Source organism: Exophiala xenobiotica (assembly GCF_000835505.1).
Source record: "Exophiala xenobiotica strain CBS 118157 unplaced genomic scaffold supercont1.3, whole genome shotgun sequence".
Lineage (NCBI taxonomy): Eukaryota > Fungi > Ascomycota > Eurotiomycetes > Chaetothyriales > Herpotrichiellaceae > Exophiala > Exophiala xenobiotica.
The window spans coordinates 3608729-3630316 of NW_013562492.1; the positions used below are offsets into that span (position 1 = coordinate 3608729).

Below are 21588 nucleotides of genomic sequence, written 5' to 3' on the forward strand. Positions count from 1 at the left end.
TCATCTGTGAGATCTGTATGAGCCACGGCTATATGCAACACGTATACTATGCACATAGTACCACTGCTCGCTGCAGCAGAGTGGATGTATTGCCGCCAGAGGAGTCTGTTCTCTAGAGAGTACATCTCGGCCAGGCTTGCTCTGCACGCTCGACGTGCATGCCATCAGCTGGGTCTCCTTGAGGACTCGAAGTCGAAGGTGAAGCCGAAGCTCGTATTACTAACTCCATGGATTGTGTGCTTCGCTTAAGAGAATACTTATCTCGGTCTATGCCCCCCACTTCCTGTGCAAGATAAGGTACTTGGGTACTTGTAGGTGGGCTCGTGGGACCTTCCGGGCTTAACCGGTTGTCCACAGTCGTCGTCGTCGTTTGCACTCCCTTGAAACCAAGCATCGCCAGCCAGGTGCCTAATTACTTGGTACCTACAGACCTACCATAGTCGTCGGTGTAAGCATGTCTACTGTGGCACAGCTTCAATTCGCGGATATCGCTCGGTGTCTGTTGTCGCGAGAGACGGAAACAAGGGCCAAATCGAGTCCACTTGAGGTTCCCTTGCTCGTGCCGGCTGTCCGGGCATCTGGGGATTTACTGTGTATGTAATTGTCACAATCAACCGAGCCTTGTTTGGAGACACCGTCGCATCTTACCAAAACATAATCCACCTTTCTCTGTCCAGTAACTCTTTCGGTCAGAACTTGGCGTGCAGGCTCTTCATGGTCGGAAGCGAACCCTGTCCACAACCCGTGCTGTTGCCCCATTGTCTCCGTTAAGCTCTCACTAACCACCTAGTGCTGTGTCCCACATTTAACTGGCTGTCAAATGCCAATTAACTCTTCGAGCCTCCGCCCGGTGTTTGCTTATTAGACTGATGCAGGGGGACGAGCCTGCACAAATCAAGGTGCTGGTTGGGAGCTGTTTGCATCCTCTGAGTGCTGCGTCAAGAAAGTTTGGATTAAGATGCACCCTCCGTATACAAGGGTCTGTATACAAACTCAGAGCAAGTGGTTTGTTGGTGAGGTCATGGTCTCGAAGCTGGCCCATGACGAGTATTACAACGGTTACAATGGTAACTTGCCCTTGAGACCTGACACAAATCCTGGCATGGGAGGATCATCTGGCTCCGAAACAGTCGCCCTTCCTTCATGGTCTGAGAGCGTGAATAACTCTGCTAGGCAAGGCCAACTTTTAGCTCACTCGGATTCGGAGCGCCCCGCCATCGTAGCTGGGATGGGCCAACGGCGGGCTCAGGAGGCTGGCAGGTGCACCTATTGTACGTATCAAGTTGATCATCAAGCCTCGTAATCTGATTTGCTTGTCCGTTCGCGTAGCACTCTTGAGGCAAGATTCTGAAACACGACCGAGACCACAGCCCTCCCGTTGGTGCAGAGCGTTTGATGCTTTTGGGAGCAAGCGTGTGGAGTTGCACCTCCCAAATATCGTCCCTTTCCGGTATCGGGCCCCGGCTGGCTTGCAGTTGGTGTTGGTTGTATTCCGCCGCAAACATAGACGGAGTCTTTTCCGTCCTGCTTGCGGGAAGATTGTTGTTCTTATTTCATGACATGATTGACGCTGGAGTGATCCACGAGACTATCCGTTCAGAATCCGTCAGAATCTTGTCCTGGGCAGCGATGCGAGGTACCCGTACCTGAGCTCCCGCGGCGCAGTCGTCGCTCAAGCTAGATTATTCGAGACGAATTCTAAGCCTGGCTTGACACCAAGGTGCCCATCCAGTCTCCAGACGGGCCGCCTTCACCTACAGATGAAGATTTACATCATCATTGTCCAGTCAAAGAGAGATTTTTGGCTCCCGTTCAGTGTCCAGCCCTGAAATGGCTCTTCCAACCTGGCGGCGACCATGGAGGGCGCACAGGAGATTAGCTGCTCGGCTACGGAGTAGAGACTTGGACAGGAAATTCAGCCTTTCGGCCTCGGGAGGCCATTACTCTCTTCGTCATAGCCACGCAACTAAAGCCCGCGTGCCTCAGGCGCAAAAGTAACCCTCGAAAACCGCCGCCTAGGGTACGCGCCTGTGGCAGCAGACGGGATCGAATGATGGGTATCAGGTTTTGAGGTTGATGACCTCGCTTCGGGATACGAGGACCGCGGTCTTACCCTAGTGCCTCCTTCACCGCCTCAAATCGACGATCTGTACTCCGTAGTGTCTGCAGTTGCGAGTCGCTTTTGTCATGTCAGTCGTGCAATATCCGAAACTGGAATCGAATTCGAGTCGCCTGCCCAGACGCGAAGACAGATAGAAGCCTGACAAGCTCGATCCTTAGCGGTGAATGAGCGATTTTTCTGGCATATTACTAGCATTCAGCGCATCTGTCTCAGAGACGACTAGCAACCTCGCTGTGCAGCAACATGACTGGCGATGTTAAAGTTCAAGTGGCAGCAAGATGCTCCCCGGCTTCCTGTGTCCGGCTCGCCACGTGGTGTGTAACGTAGCGACCCGACATAGTGGTCAGCTTGCATGAGACTCGGTCACCAGAAGCGACGCCTGAAAGGGGCTCCATCATGGCAGCACAGAGACGGCACCTCGTCCCGTTTCGGGCTGTCTTCCGCAAGCCATGGTTGAGTGGTTCGCCTCTGGCTGGCCGGAGGCTTTTTCACATTGCCTCATTCGCCTGCGCTGACGACCCATCTCTGTGGTAACGCAGTTACAACAGGGTTGTAATGCACGCTGTCAGAATATGCAAGTCACTGCACACCTGGATCGTTAATGTGCATGGCATTGAGAAGGCACCACCAACATCGTCAGCTCTCTTGTCTCGCCTACTATGCGACAACTACATCATAGCCACGCATGATTGTGGGTGGCAGATTTCTCAGCCTTGAGAAATGTGGCACCGGAACCCATGTCTTCCGCAAACGCTCGACGAAGTCCTCAGCAGTGGCACGGCCTACCGTCTTACAAGTACGTACATCGTGAAGGAAGGCGTTTCAGACGTCACCCACTTCAAAGCATTCCCAAGGCATTATAGTCCCGCGTCCCCAGTGCAATCGTCGAGTGGCACTTCCGTAGTAATCTGGTCATGCAGCGTCGTAAAATAAAATTACAGAAAAGGGCCGATGGTTCTGGTCGTGGAAGAAGCGTGCAACAACGTCTCAGTCCAAGAGGATCACCATAGTGGTGCCTCGCCGAGAAAGATCTCCTTCTAGAAGACAATTTGGTGGCTCTCGTGTTTTTCTGGAGGCTTCGAAATTTTGTTCCTCGGACTAGAATCGACGCCGGCGTCGAACAATGACACGCCCCACACACCATGTGGAAGCATTACAGTACCGTGATACTCCGTGGGTGGACGATGTGACATTATGGGGCGGCACAAGACTCCTGCTCAAAGTACACGACCTCCTTCGTGCTCCTTCCGACCTTGCCGAAATGAAAGGGACGGAATTATCGTGCCAGAACGGCACGAAATAGTCATCACCAATAATTGCTGAGGCAGGAGTCCCAAATGATGTACTCCGTACTGGGTATTCTCCTTCGCACCGTGGTCTCCGAGGTTGTCCTGCCGATCAGCAAGGACCTTGGTGTTCTCGCAGATGAGGAAACTCGTGCCCGAGGGACCCGAAGGCCCTCTTTCTGATCTGCATTTCATGATTCCTTCCTCTGAGCATTTAGCGTTGGGCGTCAACCAGCAATCTAAGTCGATCAGACCCCTTTCAGGGAGAGAATCTGCAAGTGTGATCAAAGCCTGCAAGCAGTTGTTGGCATGATCGTCTGCATGTGCAAGGTCCTGCGGTGTTGTAATGATGATTCCCCTGGAAAGCATTCCCTAGGTCAGCTTTCCGTGCCTATCACCCAATCCTCCAAATTCATCCGAGTGCGGCAAAATCATGCTCGGGAGCTGACGCTCTACTGCTTGAACTGATTGGGGTGATGTTTTAAAGGGGACAGTGGAAGTCACGGACCTATCAGTCCGTGATACTTTTCCCGTGTCCACTTGTAGATGTGATCGTTATAGAAACACTAACCTTGCAAAAGTGATCAACATGACGTCTGCTTGGTGCTGACAGGCTGGCTGATTATTCGCGGCCCCAAGGTGCCTGGAGCTGCATCAGATCAAATGATCAAGGGTGTCAAGGGGGATCGAGTTGACCACAGGATGTCGGGAAAGACAACCCCGAGACGCCTCGCAACTGAAGATCTGGACGTGGACGTTTGTGGACGGTCCTGAAATGATCTGCGGCATTCATAACGGCTGCGGTCAAGCATCATCGAGATGTTATCCTGCTACTCGTACCCTGCTCTCGAAAACAGACATAACGGAGCGATAGGCTATACCACCATCGTACTCTGGACCGGGACGACATAGTGACAGTGCGGGCAGGCGCAAACCAGGAAACACTTTCCTTAGGCCCAGGATCGAGGATTTAGGCTTGGAGGTGACTCCTCTAACTTACTCCTCGCTCCTCAGACGGCTCTGAACAAATATCATCTGCCATGCACCGTGCCGTCTCTCTCGCTCTGTACAACGTCATCCTGGACCAGTGGTGAATGCCGACAGCTCTTGCATGTAAGCATCTACGAACATCGACAATGCTGTACAAGAGAATCGGCATCGTGGTACACTCCGACGAGAAAAGCAGTGTCTCAAAGAGCGGCTCGCTGTTCAGCCCCTGTGCCTACTCGACAGCAAGGAGCGTCGGACTGCCTCGGAGATGTTGGGCTTGCAAAATCAAGGGATCTACATTGAAAATGACCAGCTTGTGCGACCGAGATCTCTCGTGCTGACTCGAATCCAAACAAACACAACACTGAGAATAACTTTCCCCAGCTCGATGCTGGGTCTGGCCAGCCCCAGACTGCTGACTGGACAGGTCACACAGGTCTACTGCAAGCTGACATGCCGCCCCCTTTCACAACCATGCAGCCACTCAGCCAAATCAATGGTGGCTACTGACATGTTCGTTGAGCCTGGGGTTTTTGCCGGAAAACCATACCCGACCGTCGCAACCATCTCCTTGAATTGCATTCGAGCCGAAAAAGACACGGCGAACAACTACCATGAGATGTACATGGGGCACCGGTGAGTGAGTGGACTTGAAGACCCAGGCGAGAAGGAACCCTGTGCTATGCAGTCGAAAGTTCGCAGAAGAAGCCCAGCACAATGATGGTCCGATCACCAACATCACACGCTCGCCAATGCCTCATCCGCTACCTTTCCAACTATTGGATTTCACAAACTCCCCTGCAGTGTACCGCCCAGACCAGACCAGCCCGCATGCGAACGCCTCATCTGAATGCGCCCGCTCTTCCCATGGCCGAGACTGTTGATCAAGGGGGTGAAAATGTGATGAGCCATTCATTCCCTGCATCAAATGCGCCAGAATGCTTGCACCGCTCCGCTCGTGGCTTACAGCGCCACCCGTATTAAAACCCTTGGGGATGGTAACTTCGTCAAACGTTCGCTATCCGAAAAACAACAATGCCTTGTCAATAAAGGGCGAGGCATGAGGGGGCGGGGCCCCCTCGCAAGCCTTGCGACAGAAGGGGTTTTGTCGACGGTAGCGAAGACACAGGCCAGCCCGATATCACATCCACGCACATCCGAACATCGAGCGTCAATGGACCGCCAGAGTGGCAAGCTGCACAGCAAGGGAGGAGATGGCTGTCAAGTCTGCGTCATGTGGTCGGCTCGTTGCTCGAAAAGGAAAAGATGCGAGCTGACACGTTCGCTGCAATATGCCCTGCATTCTAGTGTTCCCAACGGCCGCATAGCCGTTTTTGAAGAAAGTCCCATGCACCAAGCCCCGCTTGCTTTTACGAGGATCCCAGATTTGCCTGTTTGCCTAAAGTTCGGATCACATCTTGCGGCGGGAACTTGAACCTTGGAATGCTTTTCCAGAGTCCAGCGTGCGTGGTTGGATCGAGATTGTGAGGTGCATCGGCAACCGTTGGCCCACGGCCACGGAAGTACTGTACGTAGTATTTCCCCATGCACGAGGCGAGTTCGGAAGGACAATACGCGGTCCGAAGTTTCGGTTTCGGATCCCCCAATGGTCCATTACGAGATTCCATTCCAACGTCGGTGACCCACGCAGGGCCATGATCATTTATTGCGCCAAAGTCTTTGCCCTCATTACGAGTATCAACATCTGTGACCCACGTTTTAACTGACTCAGTTGCGACGACGGCGACAATGACAACGACGTCAAATTATCTGACCTGTTCCATGTTGAGGACAAGTGCAACCTGTAGCCAGCAGCTGAGATGCACATGCGTCAAGACGAGCTGGGCTGGGGCTGGGTTGCCTGGAAACGTGGGATGGACAGTGGAAAGAATGCGATCTGTCAGAATGCGATTGGCCATCGCCTCGAGATCCTTTTTTCTGGTTTATGGGAAGTGTTCAATACTACCTCGGAAGGATTTTGACACACACCCTCCTCGGCCAGCCACTTGACCTCCACATCAACTGACAACTCTCCAATCTTCCAGAAGAAGTATAAGGACAAATTGACGTGAAATCTCAAACTCTACAATGCAAGGTACTGGGGGCAGACTGGGCTTCTCACCGCCATACGTAGTACTCCTAGCATGGCAAACCTGTCTGATAGATTTACTCTGTGATCCGTAGTGCTTGTGTGCATCAACCTCTGGCAAAGACTGAGTCGCATGCATGCATGTCCCGCGACACCCACACGTCTCCAAACGTAATCACATCTTCCCACCCTTGTCCGCAGTCGCCGAAATATACTCCTTGACCAGCTTCAGCGCCTCGATCGCAAAAGCCACCATATTCGCATTCCTGTCGTTGCCACAACTCGTGGTCAGATCCTTACTCAAGGCTCCTTTGTCCCCGACCACCGCCAATGCCACGTAGCCCCTGCCCTCCCCAAATCGCGGTTTCTGTCAGTATGGCTTCTCTTGGGACGCCGGAAAATGAAAAAGGGAGTCCACGGCGGTGCCGACTACTTACGGCTGCCTATTCGGCGTCTTCCCACTCGCCGTAGGTCCTGCAGTGCCACTCTAATGAAACACAAAAATTCGTAAGTTCTTCAAGTTCTGGCTCGGTATTACTTCGTACCATTCGTACGTCCCAGGCAAAAGAACCTGGCCAAGGGGGGTCCAATCACATCAAGGGGAAAACAAGGAGCCGTGCCAAAGGAATGAAAACAGGAAAGTATAGGACGGCAAAGGTAAGTAAAGACAGGCAGGTACTAGATGGCTACAAACCTCTCCGACACAGTAATCCGACTCCAGCGTCTTGCGCACGTGCGTCGCCAGGCCGGCCACCAACTCGGGCGTCGGCCCGTCGTACTTGTCGATGTTCTCCTGGGTCCAGCCCGCGAATGCGACGCGCGACGGCAGCGTGTACAAGGTCAGTCCGCCCTTGTAGATGCGCGAGGCTCCGGGAGTGGCCAGCAGCGCCGCGGACACGAGACCGCCGGCGGCTGTCTCGGCGACAGAAATGGTTTCCTTGCGCTCGCGGAGGAGTGTGGCGACCTCTTCGGCGGCGGCGGCGAGGTCTGGGGGCGGGAAGGACGACGAAGATGACGACATCTTGAGGCGGTTGGTTATTGTTCTTGTTGTTGGTGTTGGTGTTGGTGTTATTGTTTTTGCTGTGTGGTGCTGCAGGGTCCACGAGCTCCTTGTGATTGACGACACGATTGTCCTTGACGGTGGTTTGAAGGGCATACACAGTATATCCAGCTGACCTTAACTCGTACTTCTTGGTGGTGAGTTCCAATATTCCAATCAAAGCAGTGTATAAATGATGGTGGTCATGGAACGATTACAAATGCGGAGAGAAAGAGAAACAGAAGAGCCTCGGGAATATCGTCATTATTTTCATACCGAGTCAGCGAGAGTCCTATATTAGTACTCTAGGTGGTGCTTAGATAAACTCCAATGATCAAATCATTCAAGTCCTGTTGCATTTATCTACTTCAGACCTTTCCAACTTACCACGCATCATACAAGGTGTCCTTATTTCTCAGTCACAATTAATGCCACCGCCTTAGTCTGGAAAGTGGAAAGGCAAGCAGGCTCTCAAAACGGAGATCCCGGAAGGCTGGCTAGTTGCAATGCTTCTCGCACTTCAACTAATACTTGGCTTGCACACAGACTGGCCGCACTGGGGCTTTTGACCGGAGAACGAGAGGCTAGTTTGCTCAACGAATGTCGTCCTTCATGGGAGCACTGTAACCCCGATGTAGGATTTCCTGGATCCTAAATATGGTTCATAGCTGAGCTGTCACCGCGGTCGCCGCTATACTGTTATTTAGAATGCATGTCAGCCTGAGTGTGAGCATCACGCCAAGGGTTTGATTGAAGCGGTGCCCATTTTCAGAAGAGTGCTGCTCGACAAAGGAAGGTCTGCCTTATCTGACCACGTCCATAACACAACTGCCCTGGCATAGTATACCGAGAACCCCTAGCTCTTGTGCAATTGTCGACTTCGTGATGTCTCTGGTTCCACCGTCCGAGTTTATCGCAGCAGCCAAACCCTGTTTCTTCCTTAATCCTGCACTGCGTCGTTGACTCGTAGGAAGCGATCAGATGAGGCAGCTCCAGCCCAAGACCATGTACTCCCATGAATGGCGTTGACTGTTGCGTCCAGAGACTTCCCGATCCTGCCAGCAGTGCATGGGGGGTTCATTCTGTGGGAACGTGGTCCACATCTGCTCGAGACCCGAGCCTCAGCAAGATAGGGTCACACTCGGTATGAACAGAAATGTTCACTGATTGATATCGTCGTACCCAGCTCGAGAGTTTTCGACGTGTCTTTATCTTTTATTGTTCCGATTTGCCTGGCCTAGCTCTTCTGACATGTCCGTCGATACGTAAAGTGATGACAGGAAGATGGATTTGAGTCGAAAGAACAGCCATGAAAGCCCCATCCATGCCATCCTCGCCTGAGCTTTCAGTACAGCTCGGTGCTGGTTCGTTTGGAGCGGGATCGGATTCAGCAGGGCTCGGCGTAGACGAGCGGTTCCGGACGAAGCTGATCAAGCTGGTTTCGTCCCTTCATCACATCGCGCTAGATTATTGGGACGGAAGTAATGGCTCTCGATCAGTGACACTGAGAGTTGATGATGCTCACGTCGCATCCTCAAATGTGGCGTACTCCGGTCCACTATCTCGCCCACACGGATCGTCGATGCTATTGCCAACGACACCTCCTTGCCTTCTGACGACTGGTGGCAAGGCTATCTCCACAAACTGTCAATCTCGCCTCCTGAACGCTGGTCGTAGGGGATTAGTAGCACCAGGCCTGGGAGATGGTGGGCTCGGCCTAGTAGCAGATATGCGGTGTGATGCCCAACGAGTTCAACAAGGTCATCAATCTGATACGATTCAGCAATGTTGCTTCTCTGCCCAGAGTTCATGTTTTCGCCCTGCCTGGGTCCTGGTGGAGGAGCTTGGGGCAGCTTAGCCTCTGCACATCTGTGATTGGACTCACCGAAGCGATGGTCGGGTCTGCCATGTGGACCAAGACAATGCGTTGTATTGGCGATCATCCGGTCAGTCCGAGGCCCCTAGTGAAGTGTTAGCGGTATCAGACATGATAACTGGAGTCTCCGGCGAAGAGTACTCCGTATTCTACAGAATGGTGTTCATCATGTGTTCGTGACAGTAGCCTGCTGTATCCGCTGGCATACCAATCACTGGCTGGAAAGAACTTGGCAATCACGCTTGCACGATCGAGCCGTAGCACTTGTGGTCTGGATGGCGACATCCTTGTGCCGGCATCAAGATGGAGGATACTAGGCCAGTAATGCCGGTCCAATCCGTGTTCAAAGCGAGATTTCAATGATCGGAATCCTGAAGCGGTGTCAGCTGCTTCAGCGTTGTGCAAAAATGGTTGTATTCAGAGTGCGAAAGGCTCCGGACTATTCGTTAAGGGTTGTTTGATTGAGTTGCGTTCCTTGAGGTGACGTCTAGACAGGATCAAAGTAACAAAGTTAATGCAGCTCGCTGTCGCATATTCTCTGGATTTCAATCCGAATGAAGTAGTACTCATCTTCATCTTCATGCGTTTCGAGCTCCCAATGCAGCACATGGATAAGGGAGCTTCTGACTCTGGCTGGTGTACTACCAACTGCCATCGTTGCTGCCCTTCCTCCTCCCGTGGGAGCTACCGCGAATCGACCCGCACCGTCTGTGAAGAGAGCAGGTGATGTGTATCAATCATACTCCGTATGTGCCGGTAACGATGGCCAGCCAACAGAGAGATTGATGCACTCTATGCCGAGCTCGTGCGCTTGCCCCAGGCGGCCCACCACTTGAATTCGACTCCGGTTGTGTCTGATTGATCTTCGACCTCAGTCACAAGGTCATTCCAGGCGGTCGGGCTCATGGTAGCAGAATCGCCCATCTTGGCCAGTCCATTTCCGACTGCCTGTCTCATGCCACTGAGCCAGACCCTTCCGGCTTGTCTCGTCCCCTCATCCTTCGCGCTCACCCCTAGCCGGACAGCAGCTTCCTTGTGGCCAATTTCGACCACCTCGCCCGTTGCGCTCAACAATTTGTCCAATTTATCACCAGCATGGGTATTAAGACCAAAACTGCCGAGAAACTTGCCCAGTGTATTCATTAGTTTGAGAAATGGCGGGTCGCCCTCCTCAATCTCTTGGATTGGCAGAGCGCTATCAACCAGCTGAATATAGCCGCCCGGTTTAGCAAGTCTAGCAAGTCTGGTTATGGCCTTGACCGCGCCATCCCAGTCACCCGTGTTAGAGATGACGGCGCGCTGGTGGACGAAATCGAAGGTGCCCTGCCATGCCTCTGGCCAGTCGGCGTTGATGTCCTGCTTGTGCCACTCAATATAGTCTGGCTTGTCCACATTCTCCTCGAATGGCGCAATGTCCGTGCCGATCAAGGTGGCCGAATCCGGATGAGCCAGCATGGAGCGAAGTTGCGTCAGGAACAATCCATCAGCGGTTCCCGAGTCCAGGACGCGTAGGTCAGAAGCAGTCAAGTCGACTGGGCACAAGACAAGTCCATCAAATGCCGCTGTCACCAGATCACTCTGAGCTTTGAGACGTTTGGTTTCAGACAAATCCCGTGGACCAGGGTAGTTTGGCTTCACAGATGAGTATGTAGTCGACATTGCTGGACGATGTATTTTGTTGCAAACGAATAGGCTTCAGGTGATCAAGCCTCTGTGACTAGCTAGGTCGACGCTCTTGCTTGAAATGCAAGAGCGAGGGAGAGAATAGCTCCTCCGGCATGACGAGCATCTCGAGTATGTAGCAGTCTGGGGATGTCAACCTGGACGCCTGACATGTGTTGGTGTAAGCAGGAACTCGCTGCTGCTGCTGCTGGATGTGTGTACACAAGAGCAAGAGCAGCTACTGTACGGTTGGCAACTAGAGCCAAAACGGCAATTTTCCCGCAGTCTCAATTCGAACCTGAAAAAAAGTTCAGGAATTTCAATCAGGACAACTCTGCAAGTTCATGAATAGACTGAGAGGCTTCTCGAGATGCGGACCTTGCCCAATATCTTGATCGCAGGTACGCCTGGCGTCGGGAAAACCACCACCTGCAACGAGCTGCTCAGCCTAGCATCTCAATCCTCTCCGCCGCTTAACCTCAAACACCTCTCCATCAACGACATCGTCAAGGAGCGGTCGTGCCACACCGGCTACGATGAAAATTTGCAAACCCTGATCGTCGACGAGGACAAGCTTATGGATGAAGTCGAGAAAGAGATCACAGACGGAGAAGGAGAAGGTGGCTGGGTCATTGACTGGCATTCTACCGCCGGGTTTGCCGTACGATGGGTCGATCTTGTCGTTGTCCTGCGATGCCAGGAAACGAACACACTCTATGACAGACTCATAGCGAGAGGTTACAAGGACGAAAAGGTACAAGAGAATATGGATGCTGAAATATTCGCCGTCGTGAGTGAGGAAGCCCGTGAGGCTTGGGGTGAGGACGGCCAGGTGGTCGAGTTGAACAGTGTGGGAGCCGAGGATATCGAAGAGAATGCAGAGAGAGTGCTGCAATGGATTAAAAATTGGGTCAAAGATCAGGGAACACAAGAGAACGGAGACTGAGACGGCGATGAATACCCTTGCAGATACCATTTGGAGTGTGTCCACAGGGCGATGCCTGATCGATTCCGGGTCGCCAGCCATCGGATAAGCCAGGCCATTCTTTTCTTCCGACTCGGGCGTCCCTGCTGTCCAACTGCGACCACTAGTTCAAGGCTCCAGCTCACCACCAGCAAGCCAGACTTTCAGTTTCTCCAGAGCTTTGCCTCTGTGGGAGACCAGGTTCTGCCACCAGGAGTCAGCATACTGGCCAGAATGTTTCAAAGTCTTTGAAGGCCACAACAACCGGCGATGGGCCCGTGCCGATCACATCCAGGGCATACCTTTTCAGCCTTGTCCATCTCAGCATACGTCTTATCCTCGTATTCGAAAACCGGGTCCCAGCCTAACCCATGGATCAGTATGATGACTCATTCACAGCGATCGGTTCAGTGGACGTCTGAGTGTAACGGGACATACCAAAGTTTGGCGGCCCTCTCGCAGGCACGATCTTTCCCCTCGTCTGCCCCTGAAACAAGATCGGCTCATGTCCCGGTCCAGCGCAATATGCGAAGGTGCATACAGCAAAGGCGGTCTTGTCTTGGTACGCGGCCAGCATGTTATTCAGCCCTTCGTGGCCGAGTGCACCAAGGAAGTGTTTTCTGGATTGGTGGGACAGTGTGTCAGCAGAAAACATGGAAGAGACTGAACGGTCAGGTCAAAGTGCACATAGAGGACGGGACGTGGAAGGTCAGGCTCATCGTCCGAGGGGGCGCCGTGGTCCAAATCTAGTGTAGCATGACAAAGCGAATTCATCGTCAAGACGTACATGTACGGCCCAGGCAAGCCCTTCAAAGCCTGAAACTCTAGAGCAGTGTCCTCGGTCAATACGGGTCCTCCAACCTAGCAACAAGCATCTTTGGTTAGCACATTTTTTGTATTCCGTAGCCTCTCGTGCAATTACAAGTAGATACCGCAATCGCAACCCCAACCGCAAAGCTCGACATGCCCCAGAGCAACGAAACACTCTGGAGCTTGCAGTCCTTCACGTCCTCCTCCCCCTCCCCCATCGACCTTGACCCGTCTATCATCGCAAGAGAGAAAGCGAGAAAGACAGTAAAGAAAAGGAGAATGTGACCTGTCTATCATCGCCAGAGAGAAAGAGAGAAAGACAGGAAAGAAAGAGAGAAAGAGAAGGACAGCAGAGAAAAAAGAGAGAGAGAGAAACTCACCACCTCCGCAGCCCTCGAACACTTATCCCTAGCCACCTCCTCGATGGTGCCCTGGATCTCGGCACCCTCGACATTGCGACTCTGCAATGTCAGATTCCGCACCTCCCCCAGAATCGCCTGGACTTCGGCGAGTTTGTTCGCGTTTCCCGTGATGAAGTTCAGCGTCGTCGGGCGTGGTTGGGACAGGGACATCCTTGCTCCGCCCCAAAAACTAAGGCGGTTGGAGATTCCGGCTGTTGACTACCTGGTCGACACTAAGGTAGCTCTATCTCGTCAATGTATGTGAGCACTCGAAAAGGTGCTGAGGCCTGAGTGACAACAAGAATCGCTGGCTAGGGTCTACGAAGAAGGACTCCGGAAACAATTCTTATTTTCCGACAAGGCTGGCATGACGATATGGGAAAAGTGGGACGCCGGTCGATGACTTTATACCTATGTGGTCACCCCATATGCAACACGCATAAATCTGCAGGTCATTCTGAAGCGCCTGACTCAAAAGATACCTCAGCAGGGATGTGGAGATGTCTTGTTGGTACCACCAAGCTGACCAAATTTCCCGGGACGCAGGTCTGGCACAAGCCTGTTGCACACAACAAGAGCAGCCTAGAGATGGTGAATTGAACCTTTCAAATCTGCATCGTCAACATGATTCCTTGAACTGATGCCTTGACTACGCCTATGCATGAGCTGTAACATATTCTATCAAGCCCATCCTTGTCCCATTCGCTATGCAATACCAAGAACCAGCCTCCCCATGCTCGCTGTTGAACACAATAACTAGTCATGTCCCGTGCTGGGGAATCGGAATCTTCTCCATACTGGTCTCGTAGGGTGCTCTCATTTCAGCTTCAGGAGTTCGAAGTCGCGGTATTTTCCGAGATATTTCTCTCCACGTCTGTGCGCCTTGAGCAACTTTTCCGGCTCGGCACATTTGAATGATGTGGTCCCTGACATAACGACCTTCTTCAGAGCAGGAGACGGGTTGAACATGGGATCAAAAACCATCAGATTGACATCCCCGTCCAGTCTGCTCTCGACACCGACAATTGTCATCGAGTGACCTTGATGCTGGAAGTAGATAGGTGGCTTGTCCGTTATGACAACTTTGTCCACATTGTCTTTGGTTGTGTTATCGTCGAAGTACTCGCAAACTGCACAAAGCATAGTCTCGGAGGCCTCGACATTACCAGTGGTCGTGTATGCCGTCGCTTCGCATGGAATATTCAAGCTCATGAACAATGCTTGTGCTTCAGGCGTGCCGATGTACTTTCGTGTCAGTCGGATGCCGCCAGTCTCGACTCGTCCATTTGAATTGATCCCCATATCCCAAGCATCCTCAATCAAATCCTGAAGTCGCAGAATAGAGGGCAACTTTTCACGAAAACATGCAGCCCCGGTAGCCTCAGCCCCGCGAACGTATGATATGAGCATCTGAATGTTGCGGTAACCGCAGAACCCTCCTTCTTTAGGCATCTTGCACACATGACGTACTTCGGGGCTGCAATAGAACGCACGTTCAACACTCCGGTCAAGCTGAGATAGTCGTGCAAGGATTGGTACGAGACCAGGAGTTTCATTCGCGATGCTTTCGACTCGGACTAAGGTGCCGTCGGGTCCGATCCTGTTAGTGATTGTGACCTGTGCTCCATCTTCAAGCATTCGTCGTAGCCAGTTAGGCATTTGACGTTCATGCGCATACGGCCCGAGTTCTGCCCTCTGTAGACTGTCAGCTTTATTCGGAAACTAACTCCGGTGTCCTCACCCCAAGACGTCGTGTCTTGCCTTCTTTAGCAGATACGGCATTGTATGGAGACTTTCTCTTGGACGATGCCGGGCTACCGAGGAAAATATCCTTCAGAGACGGAGTCCGTCGTTTGCCGCTGCTCGGAGGAGTTGTGGGCTGTAGCTGATCATAGTTCCGCAGAGATCTCGGAATATTGGTGCTAAAGGAATTAGAGATATTGCTCAAACGATGGTCGGCGGTAGAGGGAAGATTTGCCAGCTCGACTGCAGGAAGATCGCCATCCTCAATGGAAAGCTTCTCTTGAGCGTGCATGTCGGAATGTGCATCAAGCTCAAGAAAGTGTACCCGCTCGCCGCAGAAACACTCAACCCATTGTGCTTCATCGGTAAGATGGGCAACAGGCAGATCTACGTGGGATCCATTGGCACTTTCCCGACTTCGAGGAAGCTGTTCGTTGGAAGGAACAGTTTGTACCTCAGATAATGCAAGTTCTCGAGGAAGTCCGGCTTCTTCAAAGGCAAGAACCTGGGCAAGTTCAAAATCGCTCAAATCCGGCTCACTCTGCGGGCGAGATGGGTTGGATTGAGGATTTTCATTGTTTGGGTGTTGCACGTCAGCGTGAAGACGTTGCACGTGCCTATCAAGTTTATCGAAGTCATGGCTGACAAAAGGACAGTATGGACATCGAAGGTCTTTCTCTTGACGGTCGTGGGCCATGATACCGGATTGGTGACTTTCGCAAGGAAGTTTCTGGAAGCCACGTTCGTCGCGTTATTCAAGGCATGCAGCAGACAAACGAAGACGCTTCATGTGATGATCATCGAAGGATCCGGCTGGCACTGATCGACGACCCGTACGCAAATGGTGAGTCCGATCTCATGAATTACAGAGATACCCATGAGGACGATTCCAACAAGTCAAATAAGAAGGTAGACGCGTCTTGAGTGGCAGTGCAGAAGCAGGCTATCACAGTGGTGAATTACAGCGATGAATGAGCAGGCTGAGGTGAATGCCAAGTGATATGAGAGAATGAACAGGAAAACAAGGCTGTCTGACAGACAATTTATACTCGGAACCCCTAAGAATGAGCTATTATAGGGGTGAACTAGACTGCATCGAAGCTAAAATATCCCCCGTCACCCCCTATTCAAATTGCAACCGTCTCGTCAGACAAATCTGGTGTTTTGGTGGTTTAGGTTGCTGCGTCGGCTGAACAACTTGGCTGCGATGGACATGCATCGTCTCGAGTCTCTCACGTTTTCCATCTGCAAATGATGTTGACAACCTCTGTTTTCCTACTTCTATTTTGCATACAGCATGAAAAGAGAGGTAAGCTGCCTTGTCAGTGTTACCTCACTAGCGCTAAAGGTGGTTGAAACGCGATGGCGAAACATTGTGTGTCTCGTCCAACGCCAAAATGCTATATCGAGCTACCATGCAAACTTCCGCATATACATCAAGGATGCATGAAAGATGCCGCAGGAAATTGCACATTGCAGTATTTAATATGAAGAGTTGGGGGGGTTCTCAGGGCGAGTTCGTCAATTCTTCTTCAAGCTTCATTCTTCCCAACGACGATCTTTACCACGCGCCTGTTGACCAGGCCACCGTTCTTTTGCCTGGTGCAGACCTTCTTTTGAATTTGTACTATATTCTTGATTAAGATCATGATTGCCATGATCTATGCTGCTTTGCTGGGAGGCACATCCTTCGTTACGGGCTTCCCAGTCGCTGAGAAACGCACCGTGACGGCGCTTGACCAAGCAGCATTTGACGAAGCTCAACAGCGGGACGACACTGCTACAAGAGCATTTTCTTCTGTCTCCATCACCGTATGTTGAGCTCACTGGCCTTCGAAGAACGCTTGTTGACGACGTGGACAGACTTCTGATGGACAATGCCTCTTTGTTGATGAATTGTCAGGAGATTTCCGTGCCAATCTGACTCCCATCCAAGTTGGTGTTTGTGACGGGAGTGATGGACAGCTCTGGGATGTCATTACGGCTGGGAAGCATGACGACCAGCCGGGCACCATGCTCATTGTCAGCACAATGACACAAGCTTGCTTCAACTTTGATCCGCGTCGTGCTGCGGGAAACCAGGTGCTGCTCTTTTCTTGTGGTGGCCGGGCGGATGGTGGTAAGTATCGTGTTCTAGAATCGACACAGCTCAGGTGCTGACGACGAACTTTCAGGTGGTACTGTGACAGACTCGCAGCTCTTTCCTTTCAGTGGAAGCGCCGGACCGCAGTCCTTTTCTCCAGAGAATGCACCTGGTACCTGTTTAACAGTCAGGGGAGCCGTCATTGACCAAGCCACGTGCAACTCAGCAGACTCACACCAGTCGTTCACTTTCGGTGGTGCTGCCGCTTCATCTGCGGCCAATACCGCAGCTTCGAGTACAACTACTGCCGTTGCAGTCGAAAGCCCGACCGCAACTCCAACCACAGCTGCAGCAACAATCACTTCTCCGCCTGCTTCCTCAATAAGCACAGCAACAGTCTCTACCTCGGCATCCATCATCTCTGTTCTCAACCCCTCGGCAGCTGCAGAAGCAAATCCTCGAGATGATACTGCTACCCGCGCCTTTTCCTCCGTCGCAATCAAATCTGCTGATGGCCAGTGCCTCTTCATCGACCCAACAGCCGGCGACTTTCGCGAAAATCTCGTGCCAATCGTTCTTCAACCGTGCGACGGCAGTCCAAATCAGCAATGGGATGTCATCACGGCAGGAGTACACAATGACCAGCCGAACTCTGCCTTGATCGTTAGTAGCCTGACCCAGGGATGCCTTAATTTCGACCCGAGAAGAGCTGCTGGAGATACGGTCATTATGTTTAGTTGTGGAGGTAGGGCAGACGGCGGCGGTGCTGTGACCAACAGCCAGCTTTTCGCCTTCACCACTGGAGAGACGAGCTTAACGCTCCAGCCAGAGAATGGGTCAGGCGATGTATGTCTGGTAACGAATGCATCGGGAAGGCTCGATCAGGCACCGTGTAGTGGTGATGCTAGCCAGGTATTTACCATTGGCTGAAAGCGGGGACAGATTCAGAGCATGTGGAAGATAGAGTCTAATGTCTATTCTCCCCAAAGTGCATTGAAGCGTTCTCGCATTTCCAAGTGCCTCGAAAGGATAGGCTCGTATTTAGCTGCTGGTAAGCACGAGACAGGCGTCAGCAAGAAGAAGGCCGTCCCCGTCAAATCCATGGTGAGTATCGTATTGCTGACCGGACTGTCACCAGACCTAAGGAGATATCACCAGTTTCTCACATCACGTTAGGGAGTACTCTGGAATAACACTACCCAGGTGGTTTCCATACAACGATATAAGCACCTGATAAGTGTCACAGTAGTCGTAAGAGCTGTCTGGAAAGGACCTACGTAGTTCGGTAGTAACGGTGGCACCCAGAGTGGTAACTTAAGCGATGATGCCATTACGATTAGCGGCATGCCATTCGCCGAGATCGGACGCCCAGATGCCCACACCGCCTCGGGTAGCCCCTCGTTCAATTTTTTATTCTGCCGGAATTTTTCAGGTGAGTCGAGAGAAACGGGCCAGACGCTGACTGGCACTTCTGGCAGCAGTCGCATGGAGGAATGAGAATTATTCTATGAGCGTAATAAATGGACCAGTCATCATTCACCCTATCATCTTAAAGCCATACGTACAGGCTTGCTTGTCGGGGGTTTCAATAGCTTCCGCACTCGAGTCATTTTCGTTTGATGCTGTCCACTCTTCCTTGCTGTCTCTTCATTCACCTTTCTTGAAAGCATGCTACACAGTGACTCACAAACTATTCCTCCTGCCACATCATGACCACCGACATACTCGCCAATGGTGTCGACTGCGCGACGCCGATAACATCTGTGACTCCTTTCACGAACGGCACAAATACCCCCGTAACCAGTGCCACAATTGTCTTAAAGTTCGGCGGTCAGTCGAGTCGTTGGTACAACCCGCACCCATGGCTAACACTTCTCAGGAACCAGTGTTGGCAAGTTTCCTCTGGATATAGTCAATGTGGTCAAGTCGGGCGCGTTGGAGAATGATGTTGCGATTGTTTGCTCTGCGGTATGATCACCATGACTCAAGCGCACGCGCAGACTCCTAATCACTTGTTCTAGAGGTCGAGCAGTACCAAAGCCGCAGGCACAACAAACCGATTGTTACGAGCCGCCACCGAAGCAGAGAACCATAAAGAATTTAAACATTTGATAGAAGACGTCCGGTTGGACCATGTCGTGACCGCCGAATTCCATATTCAATCAGAAAAAATATGCGCCAGGTTAAAAGCCGAGATCGAAGAGGAATGCTCTTTGGTGGTACGGATACTGGAAGCAGCTCAGACTCTGGGTGAGACCAGCCCTAGGTCAAGAGACAAGGTCATGAGCACAGGAGAAAAGCTGAGCTGCCGTTTCATGGCCGCGCTGCTACAGGATCGAGGGGTGGAAGCCGAATATGTGGACCTTGCCGACATTATCGACTTCAAGGTCTCACACAGCTTGGACCAGCACTTCTACGACAATGTCGCCCAGAGGCTAGGGCAAAGGTTGCAGAACATGACGGGCAAAGTTCCAGTCATCACAGGATACTTTGGTGCCATCCCTCGTGGTCTACTCACGACCGTAGGCCGGGGCTACACCGACTTATGCGCTGCTCTGGTCGCTGTTGGGATCAAGGCCAAAGAGTTGCAGATATGGAAAGAAGTCGACGGCATCTTCACGGCCGACCCTCGCAAGGTGCCCACCGCCAAGTTGATCCCTCAGATCAGCCCAGCAGAAGCCGCCGAGCTCACGTTTTACGGATCTGAGGTCATCCATCCTTCCACCATGGACCAAGTCATTCGTGCACGAATACCGATACGAATCAAGAATGTCATGAATCCAAGAGGAGGCGGCACGGTCATCTACCCTGACACACCGACTGAATTGGACTCTGCGTTAGCAGGACACGATCCCAAGCTGTTCAGGTCACGGAGTTCCACCCTACTGGTGGAGCAGAGAAAACCCAAGCGTCCGACGGCAGTCACCATGAAGCACAAGATCCTGGTGATGAACATCCATTCCAATAAAAGGTCGCTATCCCATGGCTTCTTCGCGGGCATTTTCGCCACGTTGGACAAATGGCGGCTGTCAGTTGATGTCATCTCGACGAGCGAAGTCAACATGTCCATGGCGCTACATTCAGAGGCACCGTTGTATACTGGCGGCGGTGACGACGAATATCAGATTGTGGACCAGGATCTTCGGGGAGCGATTGAAGAGCTTCAGCGCTATGGCACCGTCGACATCATACCGGAGATGGCGATCGTCAGTCTGGTAGGGAAACAGATGAAGAACATGGTGGGCATTGCGGGCAGAATGTTCTCGACGCTCGGCGAGAACAATGTGAACATCGAAATGATATCACAAGGTACGTGCAACCGGACGACGGGTCACCGATCGACCTGGCCGTGCTGACTGTCTGAACAGGAGCGAGTGAGATCAACATATCGTGCGTGATTGAGGAGCGCGATGCGGACCGGGCGTTGAACATATTACACACCAATCTGTTCACTTTCTTGGAATCATGAGAGGCATATTTTCCAGCGATTTAGCGAGATATCCAGGAGCATTTGTGGGAGGTCTGGACATAAGACACGTGGTATAAACTGGCGTTTGCTAATTAGGTGGCGCTCTTTCTGCGGGCATATCAAAAGGACTTGTGTCATTGCCAAAATTGGACGGGCAAAAATCATACGAAGTATTCAATGCTTCATTTGAGGTGCTCCACGATGTACGTGGGATGATGTCGACAGCTTACACAGCTTCCCGAGTCGGGTGATTGGAGTGTGTATAGTTCAATAAGCCACAGCGGGCGACAGCTGTCAGGTTGGATTTGAGAAGCTCCATCCTTACGTCCACCAGCAGCAAGTGACAGTTCCGGCGTCAAAGACATATAGCTGATCTATGGAGGTGACAGCACTTGCAATCAGGTCAGAGTCGGTCAATTTGTGAATGTCGGAAGAAAACTATGTGACAAGGGAGGGGCATTTTTGGTGAAGAATGATGACAGTGCACATCATATCAAATTGGATGGTGGCGTACTACGTACTCGAATGCTTCGCAAGACTTTCTGGAGTGCCTTGGTCAATGGACTGGTGCCGATTCATGCAAGGGGAGCTCCATCACGCTCCATGCAAAGTCTACGGCCCGCAGTATGCCTGAGACAGAGTCCAGGAACAAGGCCAAAGAGGGACATTCCTGGGTACCCACGGATCGAGATCTGTATGATTGGATGAGGGTCATCAAGGGTGTAAGGACAAGAGGTACGAGGTAGAAGAGGGCAGCTGAGGCCGACCCATTGTCATACTCCAGCAAAGGTGAGAACGGAGAAGGCCTCCGTCACGCATCCGTGGCGCCCAAATTCCTTTCTTTTTTCTGTTCGTTCGTCTCCCGTGATCTGGGAACACGACCGTGTCAATGACCCGAGCCACTAGTCCCAAATAGGCAAAACCACAGCACGCCCGCGCGTCAGTCGGCGGAATCATCAGTCAAATCAAATGCATCGAATTCACTCTTCTGCCAGGCTTTTTCCCGTGTCAACCTAGTAGACACTAAACTACCTGGTAAGCCCATCCAGTGCCC

The 21588-nt window shown here is 52.0% G+C and overlaps 7 protein-coding genes across 11 annotated transcripts; 3 read left to right on the forward strand and 4 right to left on the reverse strand.

The window, feature by feature from the left end:
* Positions 1-6297: 6297 nt before the first annotated feature.
* Positions 6298-7764, reverse strand: PV05_05584. Of its 2 annotated transcripts, XM_013462103.1 has the most exons (3): positions 7182-7764; positions 6925-6974; positions 6298-6831 (listed from the first exon to the last, which is right to left on the reverse strand). In XM_013462103.1, exons 1-3 carry the CDS (start codon positions 7641-7643, stop codon positions 6663-6665), a joined length of 681 nt encoding a protein of 226 aa, XP_013317557.1. In that variant the 5' UTR covers positions 7644-7764; the 3' UTR covers positions 6298-6662. The 2 variants fall into 2 exon arrangements, with proteins under 2 accessions (XP_013317557.1, XP_013317558.1); XM_013462104.1 differs by having other exon boundaries at positions 6925-7764.
* A 2060-nt stretch (positions 7765-9824) lies between these two features.
* On the reverse strand, positions 9825-11234 carry PV05_05585 (uncharacterized protein). The gene has a single exon (XM_013462105.1). It carries the CDS (start codon positions 11059-11061, stop codon positions 10195-10197), a length of 867 nt encoding a protein of 288 aa, XP_013317559.1. The 5' UTR covers positions 11062-11234; the 3' UTR covers positions 9825-10194.
* Positions 11235-11420: 186 nt separating this feature from the next.
* On the forward strand, positions 11421-12948 carry PV05_05586 (uncharacterized protein). Its single transcript, XM_013462106.1, has one exon. The coding sequence runs from the start codon at positions 11435-11437 to the stop codon at positions 12008-12010; it is 576 nt and encodes a 191-aa protein (XP_013317560.1). The 5' UTR covers positions 11421-11434; the 3' UTR covers positions 12011-12948.
* PV05_05587 (inosine triphosphate pyrophosphatase) lies at positions 11812-13595 on the reverse strand. Its single transcript, XM_013462107.1, has 5 exons — positions 13219-13595; positions 12816-12889; positions 12467-12648; positions 12331-12392; positions 11812-12232 (listed from the first exon to the last, which is right to left on the reverse strand). Exons 1-5 carry the CDS (start codon positions 13408-13410, stop codon positions 12158-12160), a joined length of 585 nt encoding a protein of 194 aa, XP_013317561.1. The 5' UTR covers positions 13411-13595; the 3' UTR covers positions 11812-12157.
* Positions 13596-13998: 403 nt separating this feature from the next.
* Positions 13999-15811, reverse strand: PV05_05588 (uncharacterized protein). Its single transcript, XM_013462108.1, has 2 exons — positions 14981-15811; positions 13999-14934 (listed from the first exon to the last, which is right to left on the reverse strand). Exons 1-2 carry the CDS (start codon positions 15677-15679, stop codon positions 14056-14058), a joined length of 1578 nt encoding a protein of 525 aa, XP_013317562.1. The 5' UTR covers positions 15680-15811; the 3' UTR covers positions 13999-14055.
* An 818-nt stretch (positions 15812-16629) lies between these two features.
* Positions 16630-17995, forward strand: PV05_05589 (uncharacterized protein; the record flags this gene model as incomplete). Its single annotated transcript, XM_013462109.1, has 3 exons — positions 16630-16794; positions 16846-17101; positions 17157-17995. The coding sequence occupies 3 exons, from the start codon at positions 16630-16632 to the stop codon at positions 17993-17995; spliced, it is 1260 nt and encodes a 419-aa protein (XP_013317563.1).
* Positions 17996-18543: 548 nt separating this feature from the next.
* On the forward strand, positions 18544-21446 carry PV05_05590. Of its 4 annotated transcripts, XM_013462110.1 has the most exons (4): positions 18544-18895; positions 18945-19033; positions 19087-20374; positions 20434-21446. In XM_013462110.1, exons 1-4 carry the CDS (start codon positions 18775-18777, stop codon positions 20532-20534), a joined length of 1599 nt encoding a protein of 532 aa, XP_013317564.1. In that variant the 5' UTR covers positions 18544-18774; the 3' UTR covers positions 20535-21446. The 4 variants fall into 4 exon arrangements, with proteins under 4 accessions (XP_013317564.1, XP_013317567.1, XP_013317566.1 ...); XM_013462113.1 differs by having other exon boundaries at positions 18544-19033; XM_013462112.1 differs by having other exon boundaries at positions 18945-20374.
* Positions 21447-21588: the final 142 nt, after the last annotated feature.

What these genes read in the sequence shown, in the direction of transcription:
- PV05_05587 (XM_013462107.1), bottom strand. Translation starts at nt 13,410, where the DNA reads ATGTCCCTGTCCCAACCACGCCCGACGACGCTGAACTTCATCACGGGA. An exon ending in GAGAGGGCCGCCAAACTTTG is followed by an intron (nt 12,393 to 12,466) that starts GTATGTCCCGTT and finishes TCCATGGGTTAG; the next exon opens with GCTGGGACCCGGTTTTCGAA. An exon ending in AGATGGACAAGGCTGAAAAG is followed by an intron (nt 12,233 to 12,330) that starts GTATGCCCTGGA and finishes TCCTGGTGGCAG; the next exon opens with AACCTGGTCTCCCACAGAGG.
- PV05_05584 (XM_013462103.1), bottom strand. Translation starts at nt 7,643, where the DNA reads ATGCCCTTCAAACCACCGTCAAGGACAATCGTGTCGTCAATCACAAGG. An exon ending in CGGATTACTGTGTCGGAGAG is followed by an intron (nt 6,975 to 7,181) that starts GTTTGTAGCCAT and finishes GTGTTTCATTAG; the next exon opens with AGTGGCACTGCAGGACCTAC. An exon ending in AAGACGCCGAATAGGCAGCC is followed by an intron (nt 6,832 to 6,924) that starts GTAAGTAGTCGG and finishes TGGGGAGGGCAG; the next exon opens with GGGCTACGTGGCATTGGCGG.
- PV05_05590 (XM_013462110.1), top strand. Translation starts at nt 18,775, where the DNA reads ATGACCACCGACATACTCGCCAATGGTGTCGACTGCGCGACGCCGATA. An exon ending in AATTGTCTTAAAGTTCGGCG is followed by an intron (nt 18,896 to 18,944) that starts GTCAGTCGAGTC and finishes AACACTTCTCAG; the next exon opens with GAACCAGTGTTGGCAAGTTT. An exon ending in CATCGAAATGATATCACAAG is followed by an intron (nt 20,375 to 20,433) that starts GTACGTGCAACC and finishes CTGTCTGAACAG; the next exon opens with GAGCGAGTGAGATCAACATA.
- PV05_05585 (XM_013462105.1), bottom strand. Translation starts at nt 11,061, where the DNA reads ATGTCGACTACATACTCATCTGTGAAGCCAAACTACCCTGGTCCACGG.
- PV05_05586 (XM_013462106.1), top strand. Translation starts at nt 11,435, where the DNA reads ATGCGGACCTTGCCCAATATCTTGATCGCAGGTACGCCTGGCGTCGGG.
- PV05_05588 (XM_013462108.1), bottom strand. Translation starts at nt 15,679, where the DNA reads ATGGCCCACGACCGTCAAGAGAAAGACCTTCGATGTCCATACTGTCCT. An exon ending in GCAAGACACGACGTCTTGGG is followed by an intron (nt 14,935 to 14,980) that starts GTGAGGACACCG and finishes GACAGTCTACAG; the next exon opens with AGGGCAGAACTCGGGCCGTA.